Here is a 22,403-nt window from a genome sequence, read left to right as displayed (position 1 = left end):
AAAGATCATCGGAATCGGAGTTACGGTTTGGAAATGGCAAGCGTTTTACGAATGACACCGGTCTGCGATTTACAACAAGTAGGCATCTAAATGCAATGCAATGGGCATGCTACAGCCACCAAACATGACAACAAAATACATGGCAGGGATGCACACAAGATTATTAACAAAATACTAGCACTGAGCCACGGCCAATTCATCCATTAAGAGGTTCAAACAAGCATGGCAAAAACGCAAATGCAAAACAGATTCCAGACTTAGTGAAATTAACACTTGTCTGAAATTTCAGATCACGAAGCCCTATTCGGAGCAGCAAAACAACATGAAACAAGACCTTATTAAGACAAGTAAGAACATGGCATGGAGCTACTCAACAAGCTTAACAAAAGTCCCAAAGTGACCTGGGGCCAAAAGGGATCACAAAATATACTAACGGGCACACGAACATAGCAAAAACATAATCAGTTTTCAGACTTAGTGAAAACTGAGACATGCTGAAATATAACTCACGAAGGCATGTAAACAAGCTCGATGCACTCACCACGGTGCAAGTCATGGCAAGGCAAGCATACATCCATTAATAAGGCACAAAATTCTAGCTATACATGGCAATATGGCAAGAACAATGACATAGAATGCACGGAACAACTACAACAACGCCGGCAAAATCGCAAACGAGTTGACGATCTGCCCAGATTCACAACGAAGCAAAAGTAGAGCTCGATTGACTCAAGCTAGGGTGCTCCATAATTGCAAACAAAGACATGGATGGATAGAGCATAACATTATTAACAAAACTCCTTTACTGATCACCCTCAAAAGAGGCACGGATCACTAGGAAACAAGCTGAACATATGGCATCATGAACTAAATAATCCCAGACTTAGTGAAAACAACTAAGTCTCTGAAAACAGATTTACCGGGTGCCTCACTTTGCAAGCTTGCACAAGTCACCACACACATCCTAAAAATTCATGGGTTGCACCTATGGAAAGAAGACAAAATCCTTAACAAAACATATGAAGGACTCACAGGCATAGCATGCACACAATAATCATGGCAAAAATGACAAAAGTCTAAGATGATCTAGCAGATCTGACAATTAACTCACGAAGCCCTCTTCTAACAGCATTTTGGGCATCAAGATGATCTCAAATAAAAATGATGCAATGGAATGAAATGATGTACTCGTCGAGACGAACATTTTGATATACTATATGTCCAAAACGGAGTTACGGATGCGGAGATATCACTGATCAAAGTATGCACAAAAAATCAGGATTAGGAGGAGAAAAGTCAACCGAGGAGAAGTTTGGATCTAGATCTGGCGCGTTTCCCGAGGAGTTTGCCGGATTTGAGCTCGAGCTGGCCGGAGTTGAAGAGGAGGCCGGGGCTCGGAGGTGAGGACGACAGGGCGGCGGAGGAGCGGCGAGGCCGAGGCGGCGGCAGCTCCCGGTGGCGCGGCGCGGCGCGAGGCGGTGGTGGCGAGGTGGCGGCGGCCCGCCGGAGTTGATGCCGGGCGGCGGCGGCTCGGCCGGGCTCAGGGAAGACGAAGGCGGCGCGGTAGCGGGGACTTGGCCCGTTCGGGCGGCGCGGGGGCCGGGCGCGGGCTCCCGCGGGCCGGCGGCGGTTGGGAGGTGGCGGCGCCACGTGGCGCGACGGGGGTGGCTGCGGGGCGGCGGCGGACGTGTCCGGCTAGGCTCCGGACATGTCCGGCGGCTGGAGATCTGTTTTTTTTGCTAGGGTTAGGACGGGGAGAGATCCGAGATCTGAAACGGGGGGCTATTTATAGGCATAAGTGGAGCTAGGAGAATCCAAATGAGGTGCGGTTTGCGGCCACGCGATCGTGATCGAACGCTCTAGGACATGGAGCAGAGTTTGGTGGGTTTTGGGCCAAATTGGAGGGGTGTTGGGCTGCAACACACACGAGGCCTTTTCGGTCCCTCGGTTAATCGTTGGAGTATCAAACGAAGTCCAAATGATACGAAACTTGACAGGCGGTCTACCGGTAGTAAACCAAGGCCGCTTGTCAAGTCTCGGTCCAATCCGAAAATGTTTAAACCCCACACACGAAAGAAAGCTAGAAATAACCACCGGAGGAGAACGAAGCGCCGGAATGCAAAACGGACAACGGGGAAAATGCTCGAATGCATGAGACGAACACGTATGCAAATGCAATGCACATGATGAAATAAAATGAGATGCATGAAAACGAAAACAACACACGGAGACAAAGACCCGAACCTGAGAAATAAATATAACTTAACGCCGGAAACGGCAAGAGTTGGAGTACAAATAGGGAAAGTTACATCCGGGGTGTTTAACGTGTTGTACTGATTTGATGTATCTTATTGATGATTGATTTAAACTGAGATCAAATAGTACTGGTTATGGTATTATAAATCAAGGGTTTTGATTGTTTAGATTTATAATCAAGGGTTACTTGATGATTGATAGTAGTGTGTTTTAAAAAATGTTCAGAATTTCTAAAAAAAATAGAAAATGTGAATACCAAAAATTGTTTAGATTTTAAACTTTTGTTCAAATTTTCAAAAACATACCAGATTTTCAATACTTGTTAACATTTTCGAAAAATGTCCATATTTTCATAAAAATTTAAAATTTTCGAAAACTATTCAGAATATAAATTGTTTTTTATAAAAATGTTCAGATTTATAAAAAATTGTTTTTTCAAAAAATGTTGAGATTTTCTAAAAAAATAAATTTTAAAAATTTAAAATTTAAAAATTGTTTAAATTTTTAGATAAAAACTTTAGAATTTTAAAAAATGTTATATTTCCATGTTTCAGAAAATTGATGACATTTTGAATTTGTTTGTTCTTATTTGAAAATACTGGTTGCTACAGTACCCACCGACATGTTTAAATAGATGCAAGCTTCCAAATAGAGTCAAATGACATCCGAGGACCTTGCAAAGTTTGGTGGTGAAATGACTCTGAGGAGTTCTCTACAAAAAAAAGTACAATTTCTGCCCAAAAGTGCACGTACAAAAAAAAAGTACCACAAGCATGCAAGTCGGAAAGGAAAAGCTTGCATCTGATTGCTTGTACGTGCAGTCGGAAAGGAGTAATGGCAGGCTGATCTTTTCCTTTCCGTTTAGGGTTGGTCTGATTGCTTGTGGTACGTGTGTATATAAAAAGCAATACAAGCGCCGCTGGGATTTTTCTCCAAACTTTCCAACCTATATATACGGGCTTGTCTCGGAGGCACCCTAATCCCCTCACGCGCATCAGATTCCCCGTCTGACAATCTTCCCGTCGACCAACGTCTCGTCTACAAGCTCTCCGCTACAGTCCAGGGTCGTCACCAGTCACGTTCGGCTCCATGAACAGTGGATCGGGGCCGGCCTCGCCGGAGTAGCTCGAGGCGTTGCTTTCTCGGATCCAGGCGCTCGCTGCCGACCGCGCCCGGCTGGAGGAGATGAACAGAACCCTCCATGCGCGCCTCCTACAGGTGATCCACTGAACCTCCTTTCTAGGGTTTCTATTTATCGTCCTTGCATGCGCCTGATGCTGGTTAATTATTGTGTCGGCGTCGCAAGGCGGAGGCGAGCAGGAAGAGGTGGAAGGCGGCCTACATTGACCGCCTACTTGCTGCTGCTAACTCCAAGCTCGCCGGTAATCGCTCCTCTTCTTCTCCGGTTTGCTTTGGCCTTTGGATGATTAATTTGGGTGGAAAACTTTGCATCATTGTTTCCTTTCGGCTCAATCTCACTCTCACATGGAGTTTTCTATCTAGCTATTCTCAATAACGATTTTGGTTGGCCGAGTTTGACTTGTAGAACCAAGTCTATTGAATTATTTTATTACTACTCGTAGTTGTTATTGCCTTATTGGTATCACACTGCCATTGTCTTCGATGTAGTACTTGAAGAAAGTGACTTGGAGGATTCCAGGAGCGGTGAACCTTTCTATGACGCTGATAATTCACAACTGAAGGTACTTATGCAAACATCAGCCCCATAGTTCAAAAGCATTCTCTCCAGCTTCTGCAAGTCATGATTTTCTCAATCGTCATTGTCTCGCGTACATGTTTTTTTTTCCTCATAATACTAGATACAACCGAAGGAGGTTAAAAATTGTGAAGAGCCTATTGAAAGTTGTCCAGACCATGGGGATATTGAACTAAATTTAAGAGCGGAGCTAAGAAAATTGAAGCAAGCTTATGAGACCCTCAGCTCACACAAGGATAAGGAAGTTTCTGCACTACCTGCATTGAATGATTTCCCATGGAACCTTAAGATAAACAAAGTGGAGGCATCACTAGCTAATGAAACGGTAGAAAAGCTTCAGCATAATGTAGAGGCGTTACAAGTCGCAGTCCAAAATATGGATGATGAGCTTGGCAGATTGCGAGCAGAGGCGAAGCTCTTTAAGATAAACAAGGTGGAGGCGGAACAAAAGCTTCAGCAGAATATGGAGGTGCTGCAAATGGCAGTCCAAAGTAAGAATGATGAGAACGATAGATTGCGAGCAGAAGCTGTTAAAGCAAGAAAAAGGGTACTGATTCTCGAGGGTAAGCTGTTGGAAAAGCATTCCTTGGTTAAAGGGAAGAACAATGAAATACAAAAACTAAATGGGCAACCCAAGCGTAGGAAACGCAAATGTGCCTCTTCTATATCAATTGTAAGTTCTTCATCTCCATGTATACGGCCAGCTCATACTAAACCATGGTTTCTTGTTCATAGTGTATGTATGGTTGCCCCGTCTTGCCATACAAACATATATAGTTAATGACTCAATGGAAATTGTCGTGTCTAAGTAAACCTTTTTGATCAACAACCATAATTAAACGCACTTTTTATCCAAATTCACTATTGGCACTTTATGTCATCACCTAATGATGTGTCATCATGGGATTATACCGTTATGCTTATCTAGTTCTCCTTTATTAGCCATGCATCAAATTTCTCTCTGCACCTTTTTTTTTTTGCTCAAGAGGTATCGGCACCCAATTCTTGATAGTCTGCAAACAGGAGTCACATCTTACTGGAAACTCGAACCAATAATTAGGAAGTAGGTTTGCTAACATGATATCTATGTACTAGTATAATCTGCTTCTGGGGAGGGCTAATAGATCGTAGTATGTTTTGTGAGATGAGGCTAGTGAGGATACAAATGAGATGTATCTTGAACCGTGCATGGCGAGTCTTCCTTTCAGTGCCTTTTCTCCAGCGTTGTGTATTTCTTTGTGCACCATTGCATAACATTTTTGCTCAAAACGTATAAGCATCCTGATTCTTGATAGCTTGCACACATGAGTCATGTGTTACTGAAACCAAAAACAAATAACTAGGAATTATGTGTGCTTTCCATGATATTAATAACTAAAGTTTGTTTTGTAACAGGAGACTAGTGAGGATACTGACGAGACGGGTCTTGAACAGTGCAAGGTAAGTCTTCCTAATTATTGGTTTGAGTTTCCAGTAAAAGACTTGGCTCCTGTCTAATTACTCGCCTTTTCTCCTCCCTTATCCATCTTTCTCGATGCATCCCAGATCAAGCATTATTGTTACTGGTCTCCTCCGGATCTAGTCCATTTTATTGGTTAATTTGCATCTAAACCATTTTGCAGTGCCCTCTTTTCTAGAAATCGAATGCATCTAAGTGTTCATAATCCTTAGAAGATAGTTAATTATTTTTCTTTTTGTCATCTGAGTGAACCCAAAATTGTAGAGTTGCTGGAAGACTCCATGATGAATTAACCTTGCACATGAAAACTGTGGTCATGATCGTCCTTCTATGGTTATAGCACCTCAAGATCTTCATGCACATGTTCTGCTCTTAACATACACCGGTACTTGTTTGTGGCAAGTGAATCATCTAATTTGCAATTGACATATTCTTGGTCAAAGATTTTTTTTTTTGAAAAGGAGGATGACCCCCGGCCTCTGCATCTGCATACGGCCACTTTATTAATTATTCTCACAAGACCTTACAAAGTCATAATACATATTCTTGGTCAAAGATGAATTTAAGAAATTATATTCTGAATCATAATACATATATTTGTCTCAATCCCTAGTGGAGTTCACAACATATAGAGTTGTGATCTTGAATGTGTTTGTTAGGTAATATTTCATTTTATTTTTTGTATTTACAATCTGTGGTTTGAAGTGGAGTTTTAGCGCAGCGGTAAAGTTGTTGCCTTGTAACCATTAGGTTATGGGTTCTGAGTCCTGGAAACAGCCCCTTGGAGAAATGCAATGAAAGGCTACGTACAAAAGACCTAAAGTGGTCGGGCCATTCCCCAGACCCTCCGCATGTGGGAGATATGTGTACCAAGCTGCTTTTTCTTATTTACAAGCTGTGGGTTAATTGGGAAGGTGACAAATCATATATGTAGTTGATCTCATATGACCTGTCGGATCTTAGGACTGGTTAGATGAAGAATAACTCATCTGTAGGATTCTCCAACAGAACAGAATGACTTTGTCACAATATGTCTCTAATAATAATTATTTTACATCTATGAAGGACTGGAAAAAACAGCACAAAGACAGTCTTGATTTTTATATATGTATTCATTATTATGCTAGTGTAATCATTCCAAGTCGTTCCGATCTGAAAGAGATGTATTATCCCATGCAACAACAACTGGGATTTGTCAATCTATTGTGGTTAAAGTGTTGATTTGCTTTTTGGTCATTTGCGTTTAGTTAATCTAATGAAAGCCTTTTGTCTAAAATGCTAATGTTTTGTGTGATCATTGGACAAATGCAGATCTTTGTCAATATACTCAATGGCAAGACTATCACTCTCAAGGTGACAGGATCAGATAAGATCTATGCACTGGTAGAAAAAGGCCCTTTAGTCCCGGTTCTAGAACCGGGACTAAAGTGTCGGTACTAATGCCCTGACCCTTTAGTCCCGGTTCAATCCAGAACCGGGACTAAAGGCCCTCCACGTGGCCGGTCCACCTTTAGTCCCGGTTGGTAACACCAACCGGTACTAAAGGAATTTTCCTGATTTTTTTTTGAATTTTTTTTTGAATTTTTATTTGATTTTTTTTTATTTTCAAATTTCTGAATTATTTTAACCTCTAATCTCTAATCACCCCTCATCACTGCTCAATTTAATCTCTAATCACCCCTCATCATTCCAAATCATCTCACTTCCCGAACGGTCACCCATCCTCTCACTACTCCAGCCTGAGCACGCTTAACTTTCGGGTTCTATTCTCCCTCGTTTCCAAGTCTGCACTTGTTGTTTTCCTGACAATAGTAAGATGTCAATCCTATTAACCCTCAGGAATTTAGCTTGAGCATGAAGTCACATATTTCACTGTTTGAGTTTAAAACTATTGTTCTAAAAAACAATAATTTTTTAGTAACACTAATATTTTTGAATAAGTAGTTTGACCATTGTTTGACCGGATTTGACCAAAATTCAAAAAAACTAAAATAATTATTTAATAACACTAATATTCTTGAATAATTATTTAGTAACACTAATACTTCTTGAATAAATAGTTTGACCATAGTTTGACCAGATTTACTGAAAATTTAAAAAAACTGAAATTTGAGCATAACTTTTTTTCCTTTTGGAATTTGAGGATTCTAGAAATTTGCAAAAAGGCCGTAGATGATTTTTCGAGTAGCCCGCGAGATTTGAGGATTCCATCGGATGTAACTTTTTGAGTAGATGATTTTTCATATAAAAAACTTTTTCATCCGAGTTCGTATGCAAAAGTTATGCCCATTTTACAAATTCCAGAGAGATTTTGTAAATAAAGTCGAAATTCATATTTGTAAATTTTCCCAACAACTAGACCACATATCACATGTGAAACTTATTTTCTTTTATTTTTTTGACATTTCCATCATTTTCTTTTATTTTTTTAAAAACTGAAAAGGCGATCCACGGGGGGGTGTATAGTTTGGAAAATGGGACCTTTAGTACCGGTTCGTGGCACGAACCGGGACTAAAGGTCTCATCCCCATTAGTCCCGGTTCGTGGCTCAAACCGGGACTAAAGGTCTAATCTTTAGTCCCGGTTTGTGGCACGAACCGGGACCAATGGTTGTGGGCCAGGAGCGTGGCCCATTGGTCCCGGTTCATCCCACCAACCGGGACCAAAAGGTCTAGATGAACCGGGACTAATGCCTTAGCCGCACGAACCGGGACCAATGCTCACATTAGTCCCGGTTCTAGACTGAACCGGGACTAATGGGTTTAGCCGGCCTGGACCATAGCCCTGTTTTCTACTAGTGATGATGTCAAGGCTAAGATTCAGGCAAAGGAGGACATCCCTGCATGCCATCAGAGACTCAAATTTGAAAACGAGTTGCTGGTGGGCAGGTGCACCCTAGAGCATTACAACATGGAGGAGTCTACCCTCACCCTTGACCTCGTCCCCCAAGGGATGCATATCTTTGTCAGGACATTGACAGGCAAAATCATGACAATTGAGGTTGAGAGAGAAGATAGCATATACAGTGTGAAGGCAAAGGTTTTTGACGAAACCGGCATACCCCCAAGCAGACAACGTCTCATCTTTGCTGGGCATGGGCTGGAGGATGGCCGCACCTTGGTTGACTATAACGTGCAAAATGAATCTACCCTTCATGTTGAGTCGTGCCTCCGAAGAAGACGCGGGATGTGTATTTTTTTTTGAAAGAAAGGGGTTGCCCCCCCTGCCCCAATATTATATATCGAAGCAGAACAAACAACATCCAGTTTTGGACCGAAACTAAAAGTTACTACCAATGGGGGAACTACGCCACCCAACTCGACTGAGAGCAGAAGTTCTCTCACAGCTCACGGAAGCAGTACCATAAGAAACTCTATTCAACAACTACTCTTTTTATTACAGGACCCATGAAAAACAACAGAAAGAGTGAAATCGAAGCCAGCCATCAGCTCCTTCCTCTCTCTCCTTCCTCCTGTTTTATCACGCGTCCCTCCCCTGCTTCAGCTCCAGGCAATTCGCATCAACTCCCCCACGCCGCTTGTCCAGCAACAGGATACATCTTTGGAGTAGAGTAGCTTGGGCATCGTCGCAGAGAACTTTTCATTGGTGCAAATAACAGCTTAGTTTTGCAAGAATGCAGTTCATATTTTTCCACTTTTGTCCCTGAAAACAGAAATTGTTTCTCAGTCTCCATAGACTCCACAAGGAAGTAGCAATTACCATATTCAGAATAGGTTTTTTCTTATGCATGTGCCAGAAGGCAAAGATATTTTCAAAATTGACTATTCTTTCTATCTCAAAAAATTCAGATACAAAATTCCAAACATGGCAAGCAACCACACAATCAAAAAGCAAGTGTTGCACAGATTCAGGTTCGGTACAAAAGAGACAGGAAGGATCTTCCACATTTCTTCGTTTGGCAAGATTGTCTCTAGTCAGAATTTTGTTGTGCACACACAACCATAGGAACACATGAATCTTTTGAGGACAGAGGACCTTCCATAAATCATCTCTGATAGCAGAAGCTACCCCCCCCCCCCTCTTAATATGATGGTAAAAGGATTTAACTGAATAAATGCCATTTGGTTCTAATGTCCAGATTGGCATATCAGATTCAGTTGACAAAGTAAAATGTCTTACAGTACCCAGCAATAGGTTCCAGTGGGCTAAACCCTCTTGATCAACACATCTCCTGAATGTTAGTTTAAGGTTCACACCATCCCACACCTGAGCAACAGTGCATTCAGTTTGATTACATATGCAGAAAAGGTCCCAGAATTGTGTCTTCAAGGAACATTCCCCTACCCAGATATCATGCCAAAAGTTAATTAATTCACCATTGCCCAGTCTCCATTTGTAAAAGTTTTTGGTAGCAGACAAGGCCCAGGTGGTGCTCTTCCAGAAGGTAGAGCCCCCATCACCTTTTGCCCAGATAAGATTCGGAGAGTTCACCCTATATTTATGCAACAATTTTTTTTTCCAATCTGAATCTGTGTCATCAAAGAACCTCTTACCCCAGGAAGCAAGTAGGGCCATGTTAAATTCTTTGATATTGGGTATCCCCAATCCCCCAAACTCTTTTTTCCTAGTAACAAGTCCCCAATTAGCTAAATGATACTTGTGATGGTCTCCCTCATCCCCCCAAAAGAAATGTGCCATCTGAGAGTTGATGGCATTGATAGCCCACTTAGGAAACTTGATAACAGACATAAGATAAGAAGGAATGCTAATCAAACATGCACACAATAAGACAATCTTCCCTCTATATGTAAGATATCTCCCAAGCCACCCAGAGATGCCTTCAATAATCCTGTCAATAATGGGTTGGATATCTTCTCTTCTCAAATTATCATAGTGCAGAAGAACTCCTAAATACTTAATTGGAAAAGATCCTTTCTTACAACAGAAACTCTGTCCATAAAGCCAGAAAATTTAAATGGTATTTGTCCTGCTTTGAAGCTTTATCAGGAATGAAAATTAATTTTCATAAAAGTGAGCTGATGACTATTAATATGGAAGATTCAGCTGCTAATGAATAAAAATACAAACGGGATGTGTATTTTTGTCAAGCACTTGACTGGGTTGACCGTCACTTTTCAGGTTTATGGAGATTATACCATTTTTGGTGTGAAGGAAAAGGTTTCTGATGAACTCGGCGTTTGTACGAGCCAACAACGTCTCATGTTTGATGGGAATCAGCTGGAGGATGGCCGCACCTTGGATGACTACAACGTGCAAAATGATTCAACCCTTGCTCTTGTGCTGCGCTTCCCTTGTCCGAAAGGTCATATATACATCTCGGTAAAAACGGTAACTGGGAAGAGCGTCATTGAACATCTGTTTACGCACCGAAAGACCATTGGTGACAACATAAAAGAGCGGATTTACTCCGAGTTGGGCATTCTCCCGGACCACCAGCAGCTCTCTGACGAGCGCGGCCGCCCCCTGGTTGAAGAGTTATGCCATCCGCGCACCACCGTTCTTCTGCAGATCTGTCCTCCTGGTGGTCAGTGAGATGGATGCCATGGCTGTAGGATGGATGCATGCAACGTTCTATCCAGTGTGACCTGAATCGCCCATGTGTAAGTTCGTCCAGCTTGTATGTGTGTGATATGTGCCACTCGGTCATGAAATCGTCTGTTTCGTTTGGTGCAGGAGCGAGAGCTCAAAGTACTTAATAATGCCATCGTGTGACGCTTGAGGTGTGGTTTGCCTAAGAAACTAGATGACTCCCGGCACGCATTGTTGTGGAAAATATTGCCTAAAATTGATGTTTTACTATGCAAACTAAGCCCTAAGAGAGTTAAATGCACAAAACCATCACTTTCCTGTCATGATTAGTGAAAAATCACCACTTTACGATTTGTGACATTTCACACCGAACCAAATTTCTATTACAAGGATGTGGAATCGCTAACCGAGCTTTCGAGAGATTGCAACTTAAGTCTATAAACTTGGTCAAACATAAGCAAGTTTGACTTGGGACATACCTAGCACTTTAAATATTTTGAAACGGAGGAAGTACACAGTACCAAATACATAGGATAATTTGTAGGCGAAAGCAGTAAACCCAGGTCTTATTCACCATCAGGATCTGCTGCCATCAACCATGTATCCAGCAAGCAAACTCGGGAATTCAGCGACATCGCTTCATCTGTTCCAACTGAGATAATTCTCACATTATTACTGCGTTTGCTTTCATTAATTGCGTAGATAAGTTAATAAAATACTTGCCAACATCCCCTCAATGATTCAAAACATCTCCTAGGATGAAGCAAAAGCCATCCAACAATTTGGTTTTACACAGAATTTTCAATCAGGTTCCACGGTTGTTTCCTCTTTGGAGATGCAGTAGGAAAAGGCATGATGCAGCCGCATGTAAAAAGATCTCCTGACCCTTAGGTCCAGGAATGCAGACAATATATATAGACAGCACGTCAAAATTCATAATCCCTAGAGCGCGATAACAGCAAAACACAACAGTTTGAGATGCTTGCCCGGGTGCAGCTGCATATATAACCATCAACCAAACTGGAACGCATACTGAAGAATGCTCACCGAACTATCTGAGTATGCTGCTGCTGCTACGCCACTACTACTATTTACTACTGCTGCTGCTACCAAAATTGCTTCGAGCCACTCCAGCGACTGTTTCACTGACTGACATGTCCGTACTTCCACACACAAACCACTGGGCAAGCATGGACGAACGGAGCAGACAAGATATCCATCACACGGGAGAGAATACTGTGCCGGCACTCTTCCAATGACCACGGCATCCGCCCAACTCACTGGTGAACACCGGGAGTAGGACAAACCTTCAGACAGAGGCACGAGTCCCTCTCGACGCCGTAGTCAGCCAAGGCGCGACTGTTCTCCTCCAGCCGCTTCAATCCAGACCAGAGCTCCTGCCTGGCTGCTGGGACGCCCTCCCTGGCCTCAATCTTCGCCTTCACGTCCGCGACGGTGTCCGAGCCCTCCAACCTGACGCGGACGAAGTTGCCGGACACGTCCACGTGGATGTACTTTCCCAGGACGTGCATGTAGAGAGTAGAGCCCTTTTGGATTTTGTACTCCGCCAAGGTGCGGCAGTCCTCCAGCTCCTTGCAGGCAAAAACGAGGTGCTGATCGTCTGGACGCGCGCCGTCCTGCTCCTGAATCTTGGCCTTCACACTGTCGATCGTATCTGACGCATTGACCTCCAGAGCGATCTTCTTGCCAAAGAAGTCCTCGATGACGATCCACATCTGCTGAATGACCCCGCCAAACGTCAGCAATTAATTTCTAGACATAAAAACATTTTCTTAAAGCCATATATATAGTTATTTGTTCGATCAGGCCACCTAAAAAGGATTTTGTACTAATTACAGGGCCAACATAAATACACAATACAGGTAATGAAGACGGCAATCATCTGATCCCATTACTTCCAGAATGATTTTTTCTGGAAAGATCGTGTCTGACGCATTGACCTCCAGATTGGAACATACAAGAATCAACAAAAAATGTTATGATTCAGAATATTGTCCTTCATTTCGCTGGTGGCTACCAAAATATGTCAATAATTTGTAAGATTTAATATCAATCACTGAACAGAAACAAGTGGAAGACAGACAATGTTAGGTACTGAAATGGAACAAACAGAATTTCAGGTGATAAAATCGTAGGAGGTTGAGAAGAACTGCCAGTTTTATGTGAATTGTTAATGCATCATTGCCCGTGTCAACAAAGTCATATCCACTGAGTTCGATAACAAAAATAAGGTCACTGTGAAAAAGAATCCTAAAACAGGACAACCAAAAGGATCACCAAGACTTAGGAAAGATGGATACTAACAAAATCAAGTAGCATGTCTACTTGATAAACACAACAATATTCTCTATTGACTATACATGTACGCATGGGAAGATAGGGTCATCACCAACAAATAACATATACAGAAATAAAAGTTTGTTATGAGCTGTCCATATACTTGGGAATGAAGTGCTTACGCTTGCATTTGGTAACTTCCGCTTAAGAGTCGTAGATTGTCCAGCTTTGAGTTTCTGGATATCTTTGTCCTTGGCAAAGGAGTGCGTTTCGTGAAGCTTACTCACAGTCACAGGAACCGGTAACTTGTTTTTCAAAGCATGTGCTTCTGCCTGTGATCTGCGAATCCCACCAACCTTATTTCTGTCTGCCACCTGGGGCTCCACCACATTCTTCTGAAGGTTGTGTGTTGCTTCAATAGCTTGTGCTCTTTCCAATTCTTTTATCTGAAGTATCGCAGCAGCGTTGTCCTTTTCTCTTGCCCTCAATTGGTTCGACACGAAATCCTTTTCAGCAAGTAACAAAGAAACTTCATAATCCTTATTTGAGCACAGGGTCTGATAACCTTGCTTCAATTTTATTAGCTCTGCTCTTAAATCCGCCGCGGTGTGCTCATGGTCTGCAGTTTTTTCATTAAGCCCGACACAAGTTCCAACTTCCTCCAGGTAGAGACAGACAAGCACGGATGCTGATCAATGAATAAGAAAACCAACCAGTGACACGCATACATGCTGGACTGAATGCTTTTCTTGAGGTAGTTTAGTACCTTCAGTTCTGAGTTTTCAATGCCAAAAAGAGCTTCGCCGAATCTTGCATCCTCCGAATCACTCTCTAGCAGCTCTGCATTGCACAAAGAAGGCAGCAATGACATGACATCAGTAAGCAACATTTTAGGTACTGCTGAATTCAGCGGAAATGGTATTCAGTTAATCGTGACAACTGACGTTTAGCAGGGCAGCAGACAAGGTGACAGCATGATAAATTCAACAAATCAACTTCTCAAGCAACACAAATATATAGTTCCTGTAAATTTCGTCCAAAATATCCTCAGACAGAAAGGAGTGAGGGGCAGAGTGTGTTCTGACCGCCGAGCTTGGGGCTGTCCCCAGGAAGCAGCTCCCTGCAGGCTGCCTCCCACCTGCTCCTGCTTAGCTCCGCCTTCCGGTCCGGTCCGGGAGGAGAAGACAAGCCACCAGCATCAGGCGCGGAGAAGCCCAGGAGAAACCCAGAACTCATGCTGAATCACCTGGTGGAGGCGCGCCTGGTTGATCTTGTCACGGGCATCCCAGAACTCATGCTGGATTCTGTTGATCGCCTCCAGCCGCGCGCGGCCGGCGGCGAGCTCCTCGACCTGCGCCTCCACCCGGTCGTAGATGCGCCGCCACTCAGCCCGCCCGCCGTGCCCCGTCCCCGCGCCACTCATCGATCCAGACCGCGCGGCTGTTGCTTCCCTCACTGCCGTCATGTTCGTGTGCGTCAATGGCTAACAAAATCCTGAGCAGCTTCGATTCGACGCCGACACCTCAATGAATGTTGAAGAAAATCGGATCTTTGGAAAGCTCGCCGGAAAGGGAATCCAGTGATATGTCATGCGTGAGGGGAATTGGATTTCCTGGGGAGATTACAAGTTGAGATGGTGATGGGTTCCTGCAGAGGTGAGAGTGAGACCGTGAGACGTTGGGGGAGAACAGAGGAGAATTTTTTGTTACAACATATAATAATCCTGGCCAAACGGGCCGGCCCGACACGGCCTGCCGTGGCACGTTTAATAGCTGGGTCGTGCCGTGCCGGCCCACGGGCGCTGCTCCTTGGCCCAGGCATGACCTGATTAGTAAACGGGTCGGCCCGATGGCCCGTTTAGCATGCTGGGCTGCACATTTTCAGCCTGTTGGGCTGGTTTTTAGACCTATTGTGCTATATTTTAGGTATACATATATGAAAAAAGTTCTGAAAATTATATAAAAAATAAACGGGCCGTGTCGTGCCAGCCCACGTGCCCAGGCTCCAGGCCGAAGGCGTGCAACGTGCCGGGCATGGCCCGTTAAGCCTGTGTCGTGCTTGGCCCATGGCTGGCGGTGCTGGTGTGCTCGCGGGCTAGCCTGTTTGGCCAGCTATACAACATATTATGCTCAAGTAGTCCTAAGAAAACATTAAATTCCAAATAGTCCTCCATATTAGCGAAATAGGACCCAAGAAATCACATAAAAAACACGGTCCGGCTCTGAAGACACTGTCAACCTCGACACTCTTTAATGTGGTCGTGCGGCCGAGGACATATCAATCGACGATGACATGTGCGATCGCCATTCTTCTCCTCTAGGGCATCAGCCTAAAGTTTTGCATCTCTCGGTCCACCGAAATCCACCTACTTGTGTTGATCGGCTTCTTCTGGCGCCTCCTCGGGGGTGCTCTGGGCAGGTGCAACACTTGGTGGGGTTCACCTCAGGTTCTTTACGACACCATCATTTTTTTTACTGTTTCTCCATGTTGCATTTAGACGGTAGGATTTCCTGATTTAGGTGGCCATCCTCAAACCTATGGGGTGTAAGGATCGGTGTCATGACATTGGAGTTTTTTTTTGCGACTATGCCATGGGAGTCTTTTTTTGCAGGTATGCCATGGGAGTTATTGATGTTTTATGCACGTGTCATAGACCACTGTTTGTGATTGGTCGTTGTCGAGATTGATCTCTAGGGTTGGGAGATGGGGCACCGGTGAAAGCATTGCATGCCAATGGTCATGCCGATGACTACAACCTCTTCGGGGGACCGCTTCCTTCCTTGTAGCTGTCACCACTGTTGCCATCCTCCTTCAAACTCCATATGGGTGTATGTTGTTGGCGGCATGTGTAAGATGTTATGTTGAGTTAGTGGCAGATCTGGAGGTGCTCCTCAAAGACTTGTGCACGTTGTCAGGAGCAAACAAGCTTCTTTAGTCTAAGTGCTTAGCTTGGCTTTGCTTGTTCCTTTTGTTTTAGGTTATCCATGTGGTTCATGATTATGTACTTCATATGTAAAGTCGGTATCCCACTGGTCTATTTCTTGGTTTATCGTGTGTTTTGCCAAAGAAGGCTATGTGTGACACCAGCGTATGGGTTGGTAGCAAGCCCACTAAAACATTCATAGGGTCGAACTGGAAGTGGAAGGCACCTGGTAGAGGTGGGAGAGGGTTTAGTCCCACCTCAAAAATTGACAAGAACCTAGACCATCATATAAGGAATCCCTCATGGAACACTTAGATGAGATGGCAAGACATATAACGTGTGCGCGAGAGGATCACCGCGACTTTTTTTTTCTTAACACACTACAATCAAAGTCGCGTAGGGGGGGGGGGAGGGGGTAGATGCATCGAGGCAGCCTCCGAGGGCGGCGACCTTGATAGATTGGCACGGTCGACGACAGTGTGGGTTCGGGCCTCGGGTGGCGAAGAACTAGGTCGGGGATGAAGGCGAAACAACGATTGCGGCGGAACTCCGATGGCGGCTGACGAGGTCAAAAGAGAAGAGGAGTGGGCTGGTCGAGCGAGGAAGGTGAGGATACGATATGGATGAATTGGCGCGGACCCTTTGGTCAGTCCTACGTGGCGAGCGCATAGCAAGCCCAAACGTTTCCATAGCCACCCTAAATACTGGTCAGGTATAGAAAGTGCCAATCAGTTCGGACGTTTGGACCAAATTTACAAGTCCGACCGGCTGAGAAGTTTTGGCCCGTCCGGTCGTCTTGGGCGGATATCATGTGTGTAGATGCTCTGACAACGTGGTGGCATCAAAAGCCGCCAGAGAATCAGGATCTCTCGCCCCATGATCTACAACCACATCCGCATCACCGTCCCTCCATTGATTAGCTTAATTGATTTGTCAGAGAAGAGTGAGCCAATGATGGAGAAACACACGGTGATGAAGAGAAGGTGAAACAGCCAAATAGGCATAGAATCTCGTACTCGTGACAAACCGTTGACCACTCTATACAGAAGTAGTAGCAGTACGAGATTTCTTTACATGTCATCTGACATGTACCAATAGTATATCTTGGTCAACATGTATCACGAATGGTTGGCGCCACGACTGCTTCTACCCGCCCCCACTTGGCCCCAGGACACCCCGCCTTCCTCACGGACGCATTCCTCGCCGCTGCGTACATCATGTGCTCCCCCTCGACATACAATGGGGTGCCGCCAAAGTCGTTGGAGAATCAAGACCTCTCTCACCATGAGGGTTATTGTGAAAACAAGAGGGAACTAATGATAGAGAAACATGTGATGAAGAAATGGCATCTGGGATATTGGGCAAAATTGTATCTTCGTGAGTGTTAAGAAAGCATTCATTTAGCAGGATACGATCTTGTATTAAGTGCCCTCCAACAAAATAACAGCTAAGTTTTATGTGCTATGAAGAAGGGGTGTAAAATGCAGCTGGAAGACGAATTCTTAGGCTGCTTGTAATGGGTAGTATCATAAGTTAGTATCATGCATACGATACTAGTGTATGATACTACCTTTTTAATGCATAGTATCATATAGTAGTATCATGTATTACTTTATTTATTGTCATGCATGACACATAGTAGTGTAGCATTAATTATGATACGGTATCATAATATGATACTCAACCTTCTCTTTCTTCATTTAATTTTATGCCACATCATCTAAATTGCCTAGTTGGCATGCATGATACTAGTTATGATACTCCCGTTACGACCAGCCTTAGTACTTGCTGTAGGTCTACAATTTTCAAGACGCATACAAGTCAACTAGAGTATTTTGTGAAACCATTTATGGATATAAAGCCCAGAACATATCCTAGTTGGAAAGCCCAACTAGTTGCGGACAATCGAGTGAATGAATAGCATTGTGGGTTCAGGCTCAACAGTTCCTTTTTTCACGAGAAATTTTTCGATCTATTCATTTTCAATCATGGCAGTACAACAAAGATCAGAAATAATAGAAATTACATTCGGATCCGTAGACCACCTAGTGACGACTACAAGCACTGAAGCGAGCCGAATGCGCGCCGCCGTTATCGCCCCTCCATCGCCGGAATCGGATACAACTTGTTGTAGTAGACAGTCAGGAAGTCGTCGTGCTAAGGCCCCGTAGGACCAGCGCACCAGAAGAGCAACCGCCGCAGATGAAGAATAACGTAGATCGGAAGGATCCAATCCAACGACACATGGACTTAGACGAACAACGACGAGATCCGAGCAAATCCACCAAAGATAGATCCGCCGGAGACACCTCCACACTCCCACCAACGGTGCTAGACGCACCGCCGGAACAGGGACTAGGCGGGGAGACCTTTGTTCCATCTTCAGGGAGCCGCCATCGTCTTGTCTTCTTGAGTAGGACACAAACCTTAGGAAAACTAAAAGAAACGGCTAAAAACGGAGCCCTTCTGCCGGCCCTTGCGAAGATCCACCACGCCCCCATGGCCCTAGGGCCACCGGAGAGGGCGCGGACCTACGGCGGCGCCGACGGGAGGCAGAAACCCTAGCTTTTTTGTGGAGGAGGAGGAGGCGGCGGCTAGAAAGGCTTCTGTCCTATCAGGCTCAACAGTTCCCAACAAAAAATCTTATATATGGTGTTCACTTGTTCTTGAGGGTGTTTGCAGAAAATGCTCCGCATGATTTGTTAGAGGAGCCAAGATATTGATGGAGATTTGAGTTTGAATCCTCTCACATGATTCGATGGGCTAACTCTTGTGGACAGTGTGAACCAATCTGTGGTTGGATGGTTAGAGGGATTGTGGTATTCCCAGTCCATCAGGATTCAAATCCCGGTGCTCGCATTTATTTTTGGATTTATTTCAGCATTTTCGGCGATGCGCATTCAGTGGAAGGAGACGTTCCCGTCGACGACAAGGCGTCTACGGTGACTTCGTAAATCTCAAGATGATATGCCAGCTTGGTCTTTCAGAGATGCTCATAGGGGGTAGGGTGTGTATGTGTGCGTTTATAGGGATGAACGTACGTGTGTGTATATGAGCGCTTGTGTCTGTACTGATGTTAAAAAAAAACTCTTGTAGATGGTCCACATGGCTTGAGAAACCACTAGGAACACCGATTGTGTTTTTGTTTTTTTGACCCAAGCAGTCCGGTCTTTGAAACTAATGGAATGGGTTGGTCCAGAAGCTCAAGGTGAGGAGGCCCGAACAAGGACAATGTGGTGGCACCAAAGCCGCCGGAGAATCAGGATCTCCCGCGCCTCCATTTGATTAGCTTAATTAATTTGTTCCCTAAAAAAGCTTAATTAATTTGTAATCGCGAGAAGAAGAGTGAACCAATGATAGAGAGACACGTGGTGAAGAGAAGGTAAGAAAATAAGCATAGAATCTCGTACTGGGGGCAATCAGTTGACCAGCTTATTCAAATCAAAGTACGAATCTGTTTTCCTTAAATGCGATCTGACATGTACGAATAGGATATCTTAGTCAACACGTGTCAGCCTACTCTTAAAATAAGGTCCGTGAACACGATTTGATTTCTTGGCACGTACAAGTAGTAGTACTTCCTCTGGATCTGGATGTGGTACAAATTGTCAACACGCATCGTCAAAAACTACTACTACTGGTAATCTACTAATCTTGATATCACTGTCATTTATGTACCAGATTTGCTGTTAGCGGAGCAAGTAGAAAATGTGTTCAATTCCGTCGATTTCGCCTAGTGCCCGAGGCCGATACGGGGCGAAGACGTGGCTTACAGAAATGAATGTATCTAGACATATGTTTGGTCAAGTAATTCGGGACGGATGGAGTATTTCTTTTGAACAACTGATTTATTGGTGCTCCCTATATATATGCTTGGATGAAGTTTAAGAAGAAGTACAAAAAAAAGAGGGGGTCAAGCAAGGACCCAAAATCAAGCTACAAGGATGCACCGCCACATCCAGTGACAGCGACAGCGGCCCAGAGATGCAGCGGAAGCAACCCTGTCATGTCATCATCTTTTCATTTCGCTAATAATAAAACAGTGTACAAAATAACAAAATGGTGATTCGATATTTCTGTCTTGTGTAACAACCACCAAAGTGCACGCTCAGTTTGACAAGACTAGGCTACGAGCGGGCGCACGTCGTCCTTGAGCGGCCCGGCGTGGCGGAATCCGTAGGCGCGGAGCACCTGGTCGTCGGCGAGGTTGAGCGCGCGCCGCATCCCCTCGGCGCAGCTCTCGTTGGAGTAGATCTCGTTGGGCCTGCCGCCGCAGGGGTTGCATCCGGTGAAGTGCGTCACGAAGGGCCGGCGCCAGGCGGACGCCTTCTGCCCGCCCCCGTCGGGCCCCGGGACGCCGCCGTCCTTCTTCCTCAGGGCCGCGTTCCTCGCCGCCGCGTACAGCGCGTGCTCCCCCTCCGCGTGCCGCCGCCGGAGCGCGGGCCCGAACCGCCGCTCCGCCGCCCGGTACCGCTCCGCGACGCCGTCGAGCTTGTCCACGATCTCCGCCCAGTAGCCCTGGAAGTAGTACTGGTTCTCGAGGTAGGTCCTGGCGCCCCATTTTTTGGGGTTCTTGAGCAGCAGGTATGCCAGCGCCGACTGGTCGTCGGACTCGGCGTCGGGCTTGTCGCTGAGCGTGGCCTTGAGGGTCTTGCCCCATCGCGCGTACTGCGGCGAGGCCGGGCCCATGCTGGCCCATGCGTCCATGAAGTCGAGCGACCACTGGCAGTTGCGGATGAGGAAGACGCCGGCGTTGAGGCCGACCCAGGACCTGGCCTCGTACACCTCCCTGTCCCAGCCGTGGACGACGAGGTTGTAGTCCTTGTACCTGGTGGCGAGCGGGGGCGCGAAGTCCATGTCGGTGACGACGGCGTCGGCGTCGAGCCACCAGACCCACTCGGCCTCCGGGTGGGCGAGCATGGCGGCGCGCACCACGGGGATCTTGGCCCAGTATGCCACCATGTCGGGCTGCAGCAGCGCCGTGTTGTAGAGCAGCTCGATCCCGTGGAGGCGCGCGTAGTCGACCTTGTTCTTGAGGAAGCGGAGCAGCATGTGGTCGCCGCCGTCGCCGGCGCAGGGGTAGGACTGGGAGCCGGAGAGCATGAGGACGCGCTCCCCGGGGCCGCGGCGCGCGCGGAGGCCGCGCGGGTAGTGCAGGCGCAGCCACTCGGCGCGCTTCGCGTCCCAGCCGGCCACCCGCCGGTCCACGGCGTAGGAGAGCTTGGGGTCGTCGTAGAAGGTGCGCGGGCGTGCGGCGACCCTGGCGTAGAGGCCTTCCTCGGAGTCGTTCTCCTGCTGCTGCGGGAAGGAGGTGGGGAAGGGGAGGGAGGGGCCGGCGACGAGGTTGGGCACGGGCGCGGGCGCGAGCAGGGATGAGAAGCAGAGGAGGAGGAGCACGGCCGCGACGGCGCCCGCGGCGAAGACGAGCGCGTCGTGGACGCGCGCGGCGAGCACGACGTGGCCGTGCGGCCTGTGCGCCGCGGACGCGCCGGCCTTGCCCGCCGTCCCCGTGAGGCCGAACGGCGCGGTCTCCGAGGCCATAGTGGCGGTGAGTTCCCTCGAGGGCCGCGCGGTGTCTTTAAGCCCAAAAGCAGAGCTGGAAAAGCAAGGCCAGTGAGGACTGTGGAGTGTGAGGCGAAACGAGGGGCGTGGCGCTGTGAGGCAGCAGGCAGCAGGCAGGCAGGCAGCGGCGGGAAAGGTGATGGCGTGGGGGATGGGGTTTGGGGTTGGACCGGGGAATGGCAGGGTGGAACGGGAGCGCGGGGCCGCGGATTGAGGTCGAGGGGATGGATCTTGTTTCTCTTCTCTTCTCTTCTCTTCTCTTCTCTTCTGGGATGTGTCGGCCGCCGGCGCCGGGAGCGGCGTGGGGCTTGCATGGGCCTTGTTTTTGTTTCTTTGGGGTTTGTTTTCTTCCCGTTAAGTTTTTTGGACCACTCCTCCTAACAGTGTGTGTAGATAGGTTGGAATTGCCGAGGCGCAGGCACACCTCATCCCCTCCGATTCGGATCACGCCATTAATGCGCATCGAGATCTGTTTTTGGAGATGCATTTCTGATACGCCTATGCCTTCCTTATTTGTAAAGAGAGATTTCTAGCCCGCATGCAAAAAATTAAAAATAAAAAATTTAATTGAATGGCCTTATTGATTTTTGGTCATCCGAGAAATAGTTACTCCATATCTATTGGATTAATGTCGGGCTCGCTGATTTTTAGTCATCCTAGAAATAGTTAAGTCATAT

General features: G+C 46.0%; 2 protein-coding genes across 2 annotated transcripts; one reads left to right on the top strand and one right to left on the bottom strand.

Annotated features, from left to right (window-relative positions):
- Window positions 1-6,640: 6,640 nt before the first annotated feature.
- On the top strand, window positions 6,641-10,946 carry LOC125507672 (polyubiquitin-like). Its single transcript, XM_048672173.1, has 3 exons — window positions 6,641-6,805; window positions 8,231-8,588; window positions 10,458-10,946. The coding sequence occupies exons 1-3, from the start codon at window positions 6,708-6,710 to the stop codon at window positions 10,944-10,946; spliced, it is 945 nt and encodes a 314-aa protein (XP_048528130.1). The 5' UTR covers window positions 6,641-6,707.
- A 9,047-nt stretch (window positions 10,947-19,993) lies between these two features.
- LOC125506571 (probable glycosyltransferase 6) lies at window positions 19,994-21,966 on the bottom strand. Its single transcript, XM_048671362.1, has one exon. The coding sequence runs from the start codon at window positions 21,703-21,705 to the stop codon at window positions 20,287-20,289; it is 1,419 nt and encodes a 472-aa protein (XP_048527319.1). The 5' UTR covers window positions 21,706-21,966; the 3' UTR covers window positions 19,994-20,286.
- Window positions 21,967-22,403: the final 437 nt, after the last annotated feature.

Source organism: Triticum urartu, chromosome 5, assembly GCF_003073215.2.
Source record: "Triticum urartu cultivar G1812 chromosome 5, Tu2.1, whole genome shotgun sequence".
In the NCBI taxonomy this organism is placed as follows: Eukaryota; Viridiplantae; Streptophyta; class Magnoliopsida; order Poales; family Poaceae; genus Triticum; species Triticum urartu.
The sequence above is the reverse complement of the archived record's forward strand: the minus strand, read 5'-3'. Positions and strand labels throughout refer to the sequence as shown.